At 50.2% G+C, this 13,900-nt stretch overlaps 1 protein-coding gene across 1 annotated transcript in view; it reads right to left on the bottom strand.

Annotated features, from left to right (window-relative positions):
* The window catches only part of Dip2a (disco interacting protein 2 homolog A), a 78,190-nt gene that overhangs the window by 8,206 nt on the left and 56,084 nt on the right, over positions 1–13,900 (bottom strand). The window contains exons 21-32 of the mRNA XM_032911055.1: positions 13,104–13,231; positions 10,872–10,986; positions 9,382–9,583; positions 8,545–8,654; positions 8,375–8,455; positions 7,077–7,200; positions 5,266–5,387; positions 5,013–5,124; positions 3,617–3,726; positions 2,828–2,958; positions 1,601–1,769; positions 1,129–1,299 (exon numbers count right to left, since the gene is read on the bottom strand). Of these exons, the coding sequence (XP_032766946.1) occupies positions 1,129–1,299; positions 1,601–1,769; positions 2,828–2,958; positions 3,617–3,726; positions 5,013–5,124; positions 5,266–5,387; positions 7,077–7,200; positions 8,375–8,455; positions 8,545–8,654; positions 9,382–9,583; positions 10,872–10,986; positions 13,104–13,231 (1,575 nt within the window). The remainder of the gene's footprint in view (positions 1–1,128; positions 1,300–1,600; positions 1,770–2,827; positions 2,959–3,616; positions 3,727–5,012; positions 5,125–5,265; positions 5,388–7,076; positions 7,201–8,374; positions 8,456–8,544; positions 8,655–9,381; positions 9,584–10,871; positions 10,987–13,103; positions 13,232–13,900) is intronic.

Genomic DNA, 13,900 nt, shown 5'->3' with positions numbered 1-13,900 from the left:
TGGGCTGACAGAGGCCAGGGCGGCCAGCAGAGGGAGACAGGGAGGAAATAGCACAGGAAACAAACAGAAGGCCACAGGCCACGTGAGAAACACACGCGAGAGAAGAACGCATCACTGTATCTTAAAGAGCAAACACAGACCTATCGCTACGATCCTGCCATTGCACACGGCACTCACATGCTGACACACGGGCGATGCCCTCCCATGTATGGGGGTGGGGCACTTTCATAGTTAGAATCAGGTCTTTCTTAACTCAGTCTCTTCCTAACTTGCATATCAGGCACAGGGGAACATGTCTGCTACTCAGTCATCTGAGACTTAAAACGGTCCAGACAGAGGCTTTTCGAGGTTAAGGGACATTAGCTCAATGAGGTGGGAAACAGGGTGACACTTTCTACACAGGTGTAGATCCTGGAGCCAAGACCTGCCCTGCACATGAAGCCACCAAGAGGACAGGGTACATGTCGAGCACTGCTTTGGGAACCCAGAAAGGGTACTTTGTGCTGTTTTTGGTATTTGCTATGTCAGATATCTGATCAACATTTAAGAAGTGCTGAGAAAGAAGAGACGTAGAGACTGGTATACGGGCCAGAAAACAAGGACAGCTCCTCAAGTGCCTGTGATGCTCACGTCAGTTCTAAAATGTCACGTAGATTACTGCTTTAGTGACGGTTCTACAGTGGCCCATACAGAGTATGACCCTTAGTGCGCGTGTGCGTCTTTTTAAAGGCAGAGTCTCTATGTAGTCCTGGCTGGCCTGGAACTTGCTATGCAAACATGGCTAGGCTCAAACAGCGATCCACCCGCCTCTGCCTCCTGAGTGCTGGAATAAAAGGAGTAAACCACTACACACAGATTACTATAGAGGTCTTAAGAAAGCAGTTCAATCTTGCTTTAAAAATCAGCTGCCTATTACATTTAACTTAGAAATGCTCATAGGTCCAATAGTCCGGCTCAAACTCAGACGTTTTCTGTGTAAATACTCCTGCTCATCAGAGCAGAGTACCTTATGTGGAACGGTAGCATCTGCAGCTGCAACGTGGAGGGAGACAGAGCCACCTACTAGTGTCCGCCTACAAAGGAGTCACTCTCTGGTATGGGTGCAAGACCTGGGTGCAGCCACCTTACCTGGAGGCAGATGGCCACGTTGACCCTGCACCCGAAGGTGGTGCTCACAGCGCGAGCAGGGAGGCCCAGGTCTTTGAATAGCTTGGAGAAGGACTGTGTCAACGAGATCCGGGGCCGCTCCTCAGCCACCACCATGCACGTGCGCACACACGACAGGTTCACCCCCTTCATCTGCAGAAGAGCAAGAAGTCATCCCGCGCACACACAGTCTGGGCCCGCAGTGCTGACCCGACGGCCTGGGCCTCTGTCTGTAGATCCGAATACACAAAGGCGGGTTTGAACACCCCGCTTCCTCCAGCTCTGCCTCCACCCGGGGAGTCCTAAGACAGAAGCACTGCTGAGTGCCCTAAAGTCTATGGCCCCCTCTGCCTTGCCCACTTAGGTACCTCCTCCCTGGTTAGGGAAGAGTGCTTGGTAGAGGCGTGTGGGCTTGGAAGAACCCTGTGGCTGTAAAGGCCTGCTTCGCACTTACCCTGAGGGCGCCTGTCTGAGCACCGAGGCCCTTGGTGCACATTTCCATCACTGAGTAGGAACAGAAGGTGACGCGGGCCTTGTACTGGCTGACGGCGGACAGCCAGAGGGACACATTGCTCTCCAGCTCCAGTGGGGGAACGAGTACTGACTGGTGTCCAGAGTACACGCTGTGGGGAGAGAGGCAGTTGGAAAGGAACAAGTGCACAGGCCTGCGTGCACGGGCTCCTCCCTCACATAGACCCTTTCCCCAGCCCAAACAGGCACGGGTGTGCTCAGCGGTCCAGTGGGAGTCAGCAGAAAGGACACTGGGTGTGGTGCTCCCCTCCACCCAAACACTCAGGAACACCGTCAGGGACCACGTCCGTCCGTACACTAGGAACACCGTCAGGGACTTACACTACACTACACTACACTACACTACACTAGGAAGCTTCCTGATGACAGAGGAAGCATCTCAGCATTGAAAGAACCACAAGATTTTTCCCAACCACTTTGAATGGATGGTGTTTGTATGTAATGGAAAATACTTCTATTCTTTTCCTTTTTATTATTGTGTGTGCGTGTGCATGTGTGTATGTCTGTGTGTATGTCTGTGTGTATATGCGTGTGTGTGTGCGTGCGTGTGTATGTATGTGCATGTGTGTGTATGTGCGTGTGTGTGTATGTGTGTATGTCTGTGTGTATGTGTGTGTGTATGTGCGTGTGTGTGTGTGTGTGTGTGTGTGTGTGTGTGTGTGTATGTGTGTGCATGGAGCAGATAGGGGACAGCTTCATAGAGTCTGTTCTCCTTTTTCTTTTATGTGGATTCCAGGGACTGAGCTCAGGTAGCCAGCAAAGCAAGTGTCTCTACTTGCTGACCGCCTTGTTGGTCCCTCCCCTTCTCTCCCTTTCTTTTTCTTCCTTTCGTTTTCATTTTTTGACAGGGCTCACTGCATAGGCCTGGCTGGCCTAGAACTTACTATGTAGACCGACCAGGCTGCCATCTAACCCAGAGGTCATCCTCCCTCTGAATCCCACATGCTGTGATTAAGGGCTCGTCTCACCATGCCCAGCTACTTTTACTCTTTTGTTAAATTGTAAGCCTGGATTCTAACCACCTACTCCCCAGACAAACCCACTGAGGCTTCTAGGCTCCCTAGCTGCTCAGAAAGCCGTAGAAGGGTCCTAAGTTCTGAGGAGCCACACAAGCCCCCCAGGCCCGCGAGTGATGGGTGCACACCCTCACCTGCACAGACACCACAGGGCGAAGCCAAGGCCACAGTAAGGGTCCAGGCAGATGGCAATCTGCCGTGAGGGGTACAGCTCACACTGAAGCTTTATGGAGCGGCACAAGGCACTTGTGGCTGCGTGTGACATCTGTAGGAGGAAGAAAAGGCCAGCTCAGTGCTGTGAAGGAAGCGAGGGTCAGTGGCCTCGTCTGCTGTGCGCTGTGGTTGGCTGGGCTTGCGGCTCCGATTACTTTCTAAGACGACGCTTGGCTCGTACCCCGTAGAACCAAAGAACCCACGGCAGGCAGTAAAGCACTCTAACTGCACCATCACAAGAGGACTTGTTTATAGGTATGAGCTTATGTTCACCATGTGCATGGCTGGCGTTCACGGAGGTCAGGAGAGGGCGTGGCATATTGTGGGAGTGGGATTATGTGGTTGGGAGCCTCCTGAAATGGGAGCCGGGAACCTAGGTCCTCTGAGAGAGCAGCAAATGGTGCTAATCCTGACCTCTCAAGCCATGCACTGTAAGTGTGCTCTTAATTCACGTAAATAAACTCAATTGAGAGACCAGACATTCCATAAACAGCAAAAGATGCGGTCCTCCCAGGGTCTAATTTTGGGATTCGTCAACATTTAACATAGATTAAAAACAACAAACATGATAATGTTGCTTTGTGCTTTGGACAAGAAGCATGGCCTAAAGCTACAGCCTGCATCCTTCCCAGCTGCAGCCCCGCTCCTGCCCGTTCCCTCAGGGTTCCCGCGAGGTTGGAGCTAACAGGGGCTCGCTCGTGAGGTCCTACCTTAACTCCCGCTAAGATCCCTGTCGTCGACACACTGAAGTCCAAGTATGCAAGCACATCTGGGGAGGGTGGTCTGAAAATGCTTGCTACCTTCTTTTTTGGAATGTCATCTGTTAAACAGAAGATACCGGTGGCTGACGTCATACAGTCTGCCCAGGCGGAAGCGTCAACCTCCCCAGGCAAGAGATAGGCAGGATTTGAGACCCGAGTCAGATCGGTCATGGAGAGTGGGAGGTGTACGCTGTTTACATGTGGGAACGTTCACTTTCGGGGAGAGCTGTGGTGCAGGCTCGCCAAGTCACACTGCAGGCGTGAAGCCTGAAGGCAACAGGAAGCGCTCCTCTCCTGCTAGCTGGGAAAGGTCACCGTGCTGAGCATTTGCCAATATTGCAGAGGCTGTGGCAGAGCCACAAGAGGAGCCAGGCTGACATACTCCTGGGGTCCTGAGGTAAGACCGCCGTTAGCTGCCGGGCAAATGGGCACAGGTACAACAAGAGCGGACTGAGCTCAGAGCCTGGCCCTGGCCAGTGTCAGCGTCTCGGTGCCACAGTATCAGTATCAGTCTCTGGTGTCCACATAAAGCGGAACTTCAGATGTGAGGGTCTGACGTGAAAGGGGGGCTTCCTGCTGCTCGGAAGCCAGCACTGGTCCCTGGAGTGCCGGGCTTTCCTAGCAGAGCAGTCTACACCTGCAGAGCTGTTCTCAGTCACCATGCTGACTCGACCAGGACACAGCTTCTTCTCAGCTGGAACGATGGTATCTCAGGGGCATGGTGTCACTCACCAACGAGAGGGACAGGGACTCTGGGGACGGGTGCAGTTTTCACGAATGGTGGGTAACTATGTGATAAGAGGCAGTAGGGAATAGGATTTCAGTCCCCCATATGAGTATGGGACTGCTGATGGTGGGCGCAGAGTGGAGAAGGCCTCACATCCTGAGCAGGGAGCCGCTGTGTAAGCAACAGTGGTACCTAATGGCTCTCCAACAGTGTGCTGCTCTCCTAGGGAGACCCAAGAACGCCTGTCACCATTTACACAAGCTGACCCACTTATCTGAACAATACGTTATCATTTCATGTGTGTGCGTATGCCTGAGTGTATACGTGTGCAGTACATATAGATGTGTGCAGTATATATATATATATATATATAGATATAGATATAGATACATATGGAGAGGTGAGAAGAGGGTATTGGCTCCTTGGCACTGGAGTTACAGGGAGTTGCCAGCCTCCACACAGATGCTAGGAGCTACATCCTCGTCCACTGCGAGAGCAGCCAGTGCTCTTAACCACTGAGTCATCTCTCACAGGTGAAAAGGTAACTCCAGCAACAGCAAGCCTACGGGAGGGAAGGAAGAGTCTGTCTTTGCAGGGGCGGCTGCTGGAGACACATACCTGTATCTAGGATGGTTGGCCAGGTCCTGACATCTACAGCCGCAGCTGCTTCTTTGGACTTGAGCAGCCGTGTAATGGCCTGTGTGCTAAGGACACATGCAGATTTGCTGACCTATATCACATGGAGCAAGAGCCCAAGTAAGCTGTAAGGCTGGCCTCTATCTCCGTACAACCCTGCAGAGACCGTGCATGACAGGCACCAGGCCTCCCCGCCCCAGAGGACATGCATGGCCTGCCGGGAGGGCGAGCATACCTCGACAATCATCTTCACAGTGGGCAGTGTGGTGCCAAGGTTCTGGGGGTGTGGGGGTCGCACAGTGACAGGCACACAGCCACAGTACAGGCAGCCATAGAACGCAGCAATAAGATCCACCCCTGGGGAGACAGGGCACATGGTCAACGCTGGGCTCGAGAGTATAGGTAGAAAATTTCAGGCCTGAGGAGGACAACCAAGAACATTCGTCCACAGCTAGAAAAGGGACAAGCAGGCATGATGTCTTTTTACTGCAGCATGGCTAACTCTCAATGATAGTGACAATGACAGTGTGTATAGGAAGGGGGTAGCCCCTGTCCCTGGGAGGGGTCCCAGGAGGGGCCCTGGGATGTGGAGCTAGGGACACACCGAGTGCTCACACACTGCAGAGAACATTCGCGCACTGTGCAGTAGACCTTTGGCCCCTCAGACCCAGGAGCTAGCGGGGCTGGACAAGTCTGTGTGTAGAGACCTCGGGGCTGGACAAGTCTGTGTGTAGAGACCTCAGAGGACAGCCTTTGAGACAAACCACTTGCAGAGAAGACTCTGCAGCCTCCACACCAAAGGGAGTCATTCTTCAGACACCTACAAAACCTTTTGACGGTCTATCTTGAACATATGGAAAGGCATTAGAAAACGATATTAATAGAAACTATAGCCTGTAAAATACCAGACACAGACATTTTAAAAACTCACTTCAAAATAAAGATGCACCGTGACAGAGCACAAGACAACACAGGCTTAAGAAAAAAGTCATGGATGACATTTACAACTCGGAGTGTGAAAAGAGCTGAGAGAAGAGGGAACGTCAGTTCCTAAGACAGAAAGAGAAACTCAGAGACGGAAGGAGCCGAGGCCCAGGAAGAAAGCAAGGGGCGAGAAAGTACAGTGGGAGAGGGCGACTCAAGAAGCTTGAGCTAAGACGTGAGACTTCTGCACGAAGGGAGGAGGTGCGAAGGGAGAGTCAGGTTACAGCAGAAGGGCGTCCTCCGAAGCCCCAGGATAAGGGTGGGACAGGGTCTTGCCAGCCTCTCCAAGCTCCTGAGTTCCCCTCTCAGCACCGTGAAAGAGTGGGTGGGGCATGAGTGAACACAGATTGAACGAACACTTCAGCCTGTCCTTTAAAATATCACCAAGGTGGCTGAGGTGCCATCATAATTATTAGAGAACTCCGCATGTCACGTGAAGTACCAGTCCTGCTAGGTCGGACAGCAGGGTTTCTCAGCCTGTGGGTCATGACCTCTGGGGGTGTGTGAACGACCCCTTCACAGGGGTCACATATCAGAGCTGCTGTGTCTCCCACATTTACATTTCAACTCCTAACAGTAGTAAAATTACAGTTCTGAAGTAGCAACAAAATAATGTCATGGTTGGGGGTCACCACAACTGAGGAACTGCATTAAAGGGGCTGCAGAGTGAGGGAGGTTGAGAGCCACTGTCCTGGAGAGTGAGAAGCGGTCTTAGGAAGAGGGTTAGGAAACCCCTGCAGTTTGAACTGAAGTTGGAGACAGTGAAGCAGGAGCTCACTAAAGAGCACAACTGTACTTCAAATCCCAGCTCTGCTCACGGCAGCCAGCAGCACGAGCTGCCCCTCCGCCCATCCCTTGACCTGAGGTGCCGTGGAAGGGTAAGAGTCTAGAGTGAGGTGGTTGGGCCTGAGCACCTGCTACCCTGACAGCCAAGGAGCCACCAAGTCCACTAGGAACAGAGGTCCCACCCAGAGGGCTCAAGAGGGCACTGATGTCACTAGGGTAGGGAGGGGCTGAGCTCCATTTCTGAGGGTCAGGAGAGGGCCCTGGGTGTGTGTTTACCTGGAGGATACACCAAAGCCACATGGTCCCCAGCATCTAGTCGGCCCTTCTCCATCAGAGCGGCAGCCACTCTCTCAGCCCTTTTGTGCAGCTGGATACAGGTTGCAGTGCTGGTGACTGTGCCCTGGAGAAGAACCAAGGTCATTGGTGTGCTGATGCTTCCAGACAGAGGAGTATCTGCCCTGCACATCAGGCCCCTGTGCTCTGCCAGATGCTTCTAGTAGGGGGCTGGGAACCTCTGAGGGGCCCAATCGGAGCCTAGGAAGGGAAGTACTTCACTCACACCTTTTCCCTGAGACCTGGCTCACAGGCCTCTGACTGGGGCCTGCAGGACATTGCCCTCTTGTCCCTGGCCAGCACCAGGGCTATGGCCCTCAGATCCTCTCTTCTTTGCTGCTCTGGGGGCTCTTCTCCACAAGCCGACTACATCTTTGTTGACAATTAGTCACGGTCTGTCGTCAGCGTGACTTAGAATTCAGTTTTAGATGGGTGTTTACTGAGATACACCAGGAAGCAAGATAGCCTCCCATATGAGAAACTTGAGTCTTTGGCAGAGAAGGTTTCCTATTTAGCAGGGAGGCACAGTCCTGTGCCTGCCCTTGAGGCTGAGAAAGAAAGATGGAGAGTTGAAGGCCAGCCTGGGATACACAGTAAGATCATCCCAGATAAAAATAAATAAAAAGTAAGTCTCTGAATGAGCAGAGAGTAGCAGGACTGAATTTACGTTTTCTAAGCTCACAATACCTGCTCTCCACGTGACAAAAATGAAGATATCTTAAAGTACGATTGGTGTAACTGACAGGGAGTCACGCAAGGTTGTCACAGTGTTTGGTTCTGTAATCCTGTGGTGTGAGGGTTACAGAATCTCCTTTGATTCTAGGCATTCTCAGTATGAGTAGAGCTTTAACAGATGCTCACACAATATGACAGAAAATTTCAGTCCCAAAGGAGAAGCAGTTTGGAAGAGCAAATAGTGTTTGTCATTTCAAAGATGTGAGGAAATATACAAAGACTAATGTATAATTATTACCATATAAACATTTCCTTGTACTTCATAAATGCTCACACAAGGCACTCACACAGATACAGTTTGTAATAAGAAAATACAGCTGCTAAGAATTTTCCAGATAAATGCACATCAACAGACTTTGTGTCTACTATTTAAAGCACAGGTCTCCACAAGACAACTGACAGGCAGAGAGGACGGTGCCACAGAAGGGACTGAAGTCTAACAGCAGTCTATTCCCCCAACAGAAACAAGGAGGACACGGAAGTGACCCCGAAAGTCCACCGCTCACCTTAGCGTTCAGGAGCAGGAACAGCGGGTGATCGGGAGTGGTGTGAGCCCGCCACTGCAGAACGTCCGCCAGGAACAGGAACTGCAGAGAGAGAGGAGGCCTCGCACCGGCACAGTCCTGGATGCTACCTGCCCCCAGGAGCTGCCCTGCCCCCAGGAGCTGCCCGGTACCTTGCGAGCCTGGTCACTGTCCTCCAGGTGGGCCAGCTCTCTCCCAGAGGCCTGTGCAATCCTTTTCCCGGCAACCAGGTTCCCAACAATCATGGAGGCTGGTCCAACTTCTGCAAACAGATTCCAAGTGATGAGTTGGGAACCTCTAATCTGTAACTGTCACACGAATCTAATTACATATATAACACTTGTTATTGTGAAACATACCAGGGTATTTAACTCTTTTCTTTAAATGTAAATATTCAGATCACTCTCTAACATAAACTATGCTATCTAACATAGTCTTGGGGTGTCAACCAAGTTATTAATGTTTTCTTGCTTTACTGTATTTCATGTATAAATCAGAACTCCTAAAGTGTCTCATACTTAGCGATATAATTATGTGTTCACAGACCAGTAAAGAGAAGTTAGTGTTTCCTATTTACATAGACAATTCTCTGATGGAGTGAATATGCTAGTTAAACTAGCCTCTATATTTCATTTTTGTGTTAAAATAGAAACAAAAATTAACCCTTGATAAACTTCCACTCCTAAAACCCAGTGGCCACCAGGGGCTCCTTGGATTCCAGAGCCTGCATCTGCTTATAGACATAAATCTACCTCCATGGAGCCACCCTTGAATGTGTCATTAAAACTGATTCCTGGCAGGCAGGGGGAACCAACAGGCAGGTATACCAGCAATTCCCCACTTTGTGAACCAGGAGCAGGTGCACACGCCTAGTCTGATCCTTAACCCCGGGCCCGAGATGGGGTGCTACCACTGCAAGAGCCAAGGCAGCCATACCTGCTGCAGCCGGCCCCAATTACGGCCAGACAGCCTCGCTGTCAGGTACTGACCTGGCTGTTTCTGGCGAGGCTTGGGAAGGTTGGTAACGCATGTGTGAGGGCACATCAACACGTTACATGGGTGTAGTGTCCCTTCCAGGAAGCGTTGCTTCGTTTCAGAAATGTGAATTCCTCCAAGAGGAGCCTTGGGCAAGGTGTTGGCGGGAACCAGGGCCAAACAGTACACGCCCACCTGGTGGATGCTGTCGATGGCCTGGAAGATAAACCTGTGCTGAGCACACGCTGCTAGCCCAGGCTATGGAGAGCCGGAAAGGGACACCACACAGAACAGAAAACTGAAGTGCGGAAGTCCAGGAGCAAAGCAGACAGACAGTGCCCTCCTACCATGAGATACACAGAGTCTACACAAACACAGAAGCCTCTGCAGCTTCTTTTATCAAAACACAAAGCTCAGGAGCCACTAATGTACGTGGAGGCCTCCAACCAAAACCGACAGACGCTCCATGTCCTAAATTTGGAATTATGTCTGTATTTCAAATACAACCAACTTAATGATAAAAAGCAACTCCTAATAACTGAAAATAAAGAATGTACTCGATCAGAACTTGGCGAGTAGCACAGTCCAGAGCACTGTCACTCTCTTCAGACACATCAGAAGAAGACATCAGATCCCATTACGGATGGTAGCTGAGGATTGAACTCAGGACCTCTGGAAGAGCAGTCAGTGCTCTTAACCACTGAGCCATCTCTCCAGCCCCTAGAGCCTCAATTTAATGTGGATTTAAACAGTCTTGCTGGTTGGTGCCCAAAGGAAGAGAACAGTAAAATCACGTGAGCTATTCCCAGCTCTCCTGCTGGCTCAGCATGGAGACCACAGTGTGAGACACTGGGGCCCAGTGCCAGTCATCAAGGAGTGATGCTGCCTATTGTTAGCAACTACAGTAATGGGAGGGCAATGAGTTAGGTGGAAACCCTATGTCTTGAGTTTGAATAAGAACTCTCAGCATCAATTCAGAACACAGACAATCTTATAAACAAACTGACAGTACCATTTTCTACTCTGTCCTCTGGGAAGGACTCAGGGTAATGACTAAGAAATAACCAGTAAGGTCAAGTCCACAGACAGCAGCCTCCAATCTCCCACTCGGGACCACACAGGACAGGTACCCTAGTGACTGGCCAACCGGTTTTCTACTATGGCCTCAGAGACCCAGGCTTTATCAAGGGGCTCCCATTGAGCTCAGGATGGTAACAGCCAGGGCTACAACACTGAAACACAGACATTAAACCCATCAGTACACAGTACATTAAACCCAGCAAGTCCTCAGGGATCACCCCCAAAGGATTCACTAATCTGAAATCTATCCACCACCTTCCCCCCCCCTCCGAATTTTCTAGTTAATGATGAAGAAGGACAGTTGAAAAGGTCACAGTGAGGTTACCACAGAATCGACAGATCACAGGTACAGAGAGTGCCATCAAACTGCCTGTCATTTGTTCACCCCCATGTGCTGAAAACAGCCACCGTCCAGCGTGCCCACCTGAAGCACACGGCTCATCCACTGGAAGCTGTCTTCCTCCGAAGAGTCAGGCCGCTGTTCAGCCACCAAGACAATCCGGTCATCGTGCAGAACAGTCACAGAGAACACGGCGATCCTGAGAGAGGACACGGGCAAAGTGACTCCTACTTGGAGGAAGAGTGCGGGAGCTCCTCCTCTCTCAAGTCAGATTATACAAATGCTGCCAAGTTCTGTGTAGTAAGTAGACTATTACTGTTAATACACAAAGGAACCTGTCACTCCTATCATCAGTACGATAGCTAAAAGAGTTCCAACTCACAAAAATAAAGATTCTAGTGCCAAGCCCAAATTAAAAAATATTCTTAATAGGTCAAATATTTCCAATAGTAAGTCCATTAATCCTACTTAGGACTGATGGCTCAGAGGGCTGCTCTTCCAGGCGACCTGGGTCTGATTTAAGCACCTACATGTTAGCTCATGACCTGCAGCCCCAGTCCCAGGGAATCTGATGCCCTTTTCTGACCTCTGTGGGCACCATGCACACATGTGGCACTCAGACGTGCATGCACACAAAATGCACATAAAAATAAATTTTAAAACGTTTTAAAAACTGGATTTCCCTCTATTTTCCTACAGCATGTGCAGAGGTCAGAGAGAAGTCTGTTCTCTCCTTCCCGGTAGGTCTAGGGTTGAGCTCAAGGTATCAAGCTTGCTAGTCAGTATCTAGATGCTGGCCGTCCCACTGGCCTATGTCTCCTTCTCTGTCTCCCTTCATTCCTTGCATTCATATGTATGTATACATGTGCACGTGCACCTTTTCCTTGTTTATAGATTTGCCAGTGTGTGCACGTGCCCCTTTTTTATTGTTTTGAACTATCAAAACAATCTGTCTTCTCCCATCGAAGTTAACAAGTTGGGTTTCCCTGCCCACCAAACCCCTTACACTAGAATGCCCACCACTCCACAGATATGGCTTCTCCTATCTTCTCTGTCAGCTAGTATGCCTGCATACTTCTGCAAGTGGCAGGTACAGCCCACAACACAGTCTTTCTATTCTTTTTTTTTTTTTTTTTTTTCGGAGCTGGGGACCGAACCCAGGGCCTTGCGCTTGCTAGGCAAGCGCTCTACCACTGAGCTAAATCCCCAACCCCGACAGTCTTTCATCCAGCAAGCTTTCTCAGTGTCCTCTTGCTGCCCTTCTTGTAGCATCCCCAAATTTACGTCTCTACTTCAAGGGACCACCCTCTGGCAGGTGTCTGTGCCCGCCTGGAATGACTCCTTGTTTCTTTAGTGCATGCTCACAGGCAGGGCCTGGCCCAGCTCACGGTCGGTACACACTGGAGTAACAAAGGCACACACCCGCTTTTGAGAAGAATAAGACTGTAAAGGAAGTTGGCTGGGCAGACCAAAAGGAGAAGAGCTCCTTCCAGATCGAGAGCTCTGGGGTGGAGAGAGAGAGAGACAAAATCCCTTCTCAGCCCTTTCCACTGTGTCACAGGCACAGGTACAGTCGTCCGACACTCCACAGACGTGAGTGTCTAAAGTCCATGCTTAACCAATGCAGGCACTCAGGAGGACATTTTTATTCTGGGAGCAAGGAAGTATATTATGTCTCCTGAAACCTTACTAGAAAAAAGAATCAGACTTCAGTAGTTCACAGCGTGGTGCTGTTCTTTTAATCAATGTTCATGAGACAGCAAGCAAGCTTGTCCCTACTCACCTCCCAGCAGCTGGGATCCTGTCCTTTTGTCCAATCAACGCATTTGGACCTTACTCTCTTTTTTAAAATATGTATGTATGTATGTATGTATGTATGCATGCATGCATGTATGTATTTATTATATGTGAATGTTTTGCCTGCCTATACGTCTATGTACCTTGTGTGTGCCGATGTGTGAAGAGGCCAGAACAGTGTTAAGATACCCTGGAAGTGGAGTTAAACCTTCTGTGTAGGTGCTGGAATCGAACCTGGGTCTTCTGGAAGGGTAGTCAGTGCTCTCAATGCTGATCCACCCCTACAGAGCCAGACCATGCTCTCTTAGGGAGCTGAACAAATGCTGAAAATGAAGCTGTTTCCCTCTGCTATCTCTGATGCGAACATTGTTTTCTTTCTTTGTGTAACTTTTCTGCTACGTATAACATTTTAAATTCTGCAAATTTGGGTTTCCTGGCTTCTCCTCTATTACACAGACCTCCCAGATTTTAGTGAGAAGAGATCTGAAAGCCAGGTGCGGGTCTACCATGGTGCATCACCTGCCTCTGTAGACAAACTTCATGGGTTCCACAGCCAGGGCAGTAGCCACAATGTCATCTGCATTATGTCTCCGCGCTCCTACGACCGTCAGCCCATCCAGCTTGCCCACGACGAAGACCAGGTTCTCCTGAGGAAAGGGTGTGTCAGGCTTCAGGAGAAGGGTTTGAGAGCACTAAGAATACAGCACCTCACATGGGGTCAAAATGTGAGTGCACCCTCAGTACTAGGTCGGGTGGAACACTCAAGGGTGGGGAAAGGGGTGTCAACACAAAAGGGCTACAAAGTTACAGGTGGGTGTGTGAAGGACTCTGAGACGATCCAACAAGGGCAAGGCATCCAGGTGTGTCATGTGACCCATGAGCTGACTATGTGGCTACAGACATGGCCACATTACACCAGCTGCTGGTATTAATCAGTTCAGACACCCACAAGGGAACAAGCCTCCCCCTGAACTATGACAACCAACGTTTCTGGGAAAGGACATCAATCATCCACCTGAGAAAAGGTGGGCCAAGATGCTATGGAATGTATTCACTCCAACATACTTTAAATATCAAAACTGGGAAAATGATAAAAACAAAGACACCCCCACCTCCTTGTTTCCCACCCAGCATCCACTGTGGGTCTGTGGCTGAAGAAACACTACATGCAGGTAAGGAGCAGGCCAGGGTGGTCAGGATGAATGGTCAAGGTCACACTGAGAACTAAGGACCTCGAGGACAAGAGGACGTCTACAATGAGGTGTTCCTTTTCCGCCAGAACTCTCTGCTGCTGGTTACAGGAGGTCCTATTCATA

Source organism: Rattus rattus, chromosome 8 (genome assembly GCF_011064425.1).
Source record: "Rattus rattus isolate New Zealand chromosome 8, Rrattus_CSIRO_v1, whole genome shotgun sequence".
NCBI classification, from domain to species: domain Eukaryota; kingdom Metazoa; phylum Chordata; class Mammalia; order Rodentia; family Muridae; genus Rattus; species Rattus rattus.
This window is presented reverse-complemented; position numbering and strand designations above follow the sequence as displayed.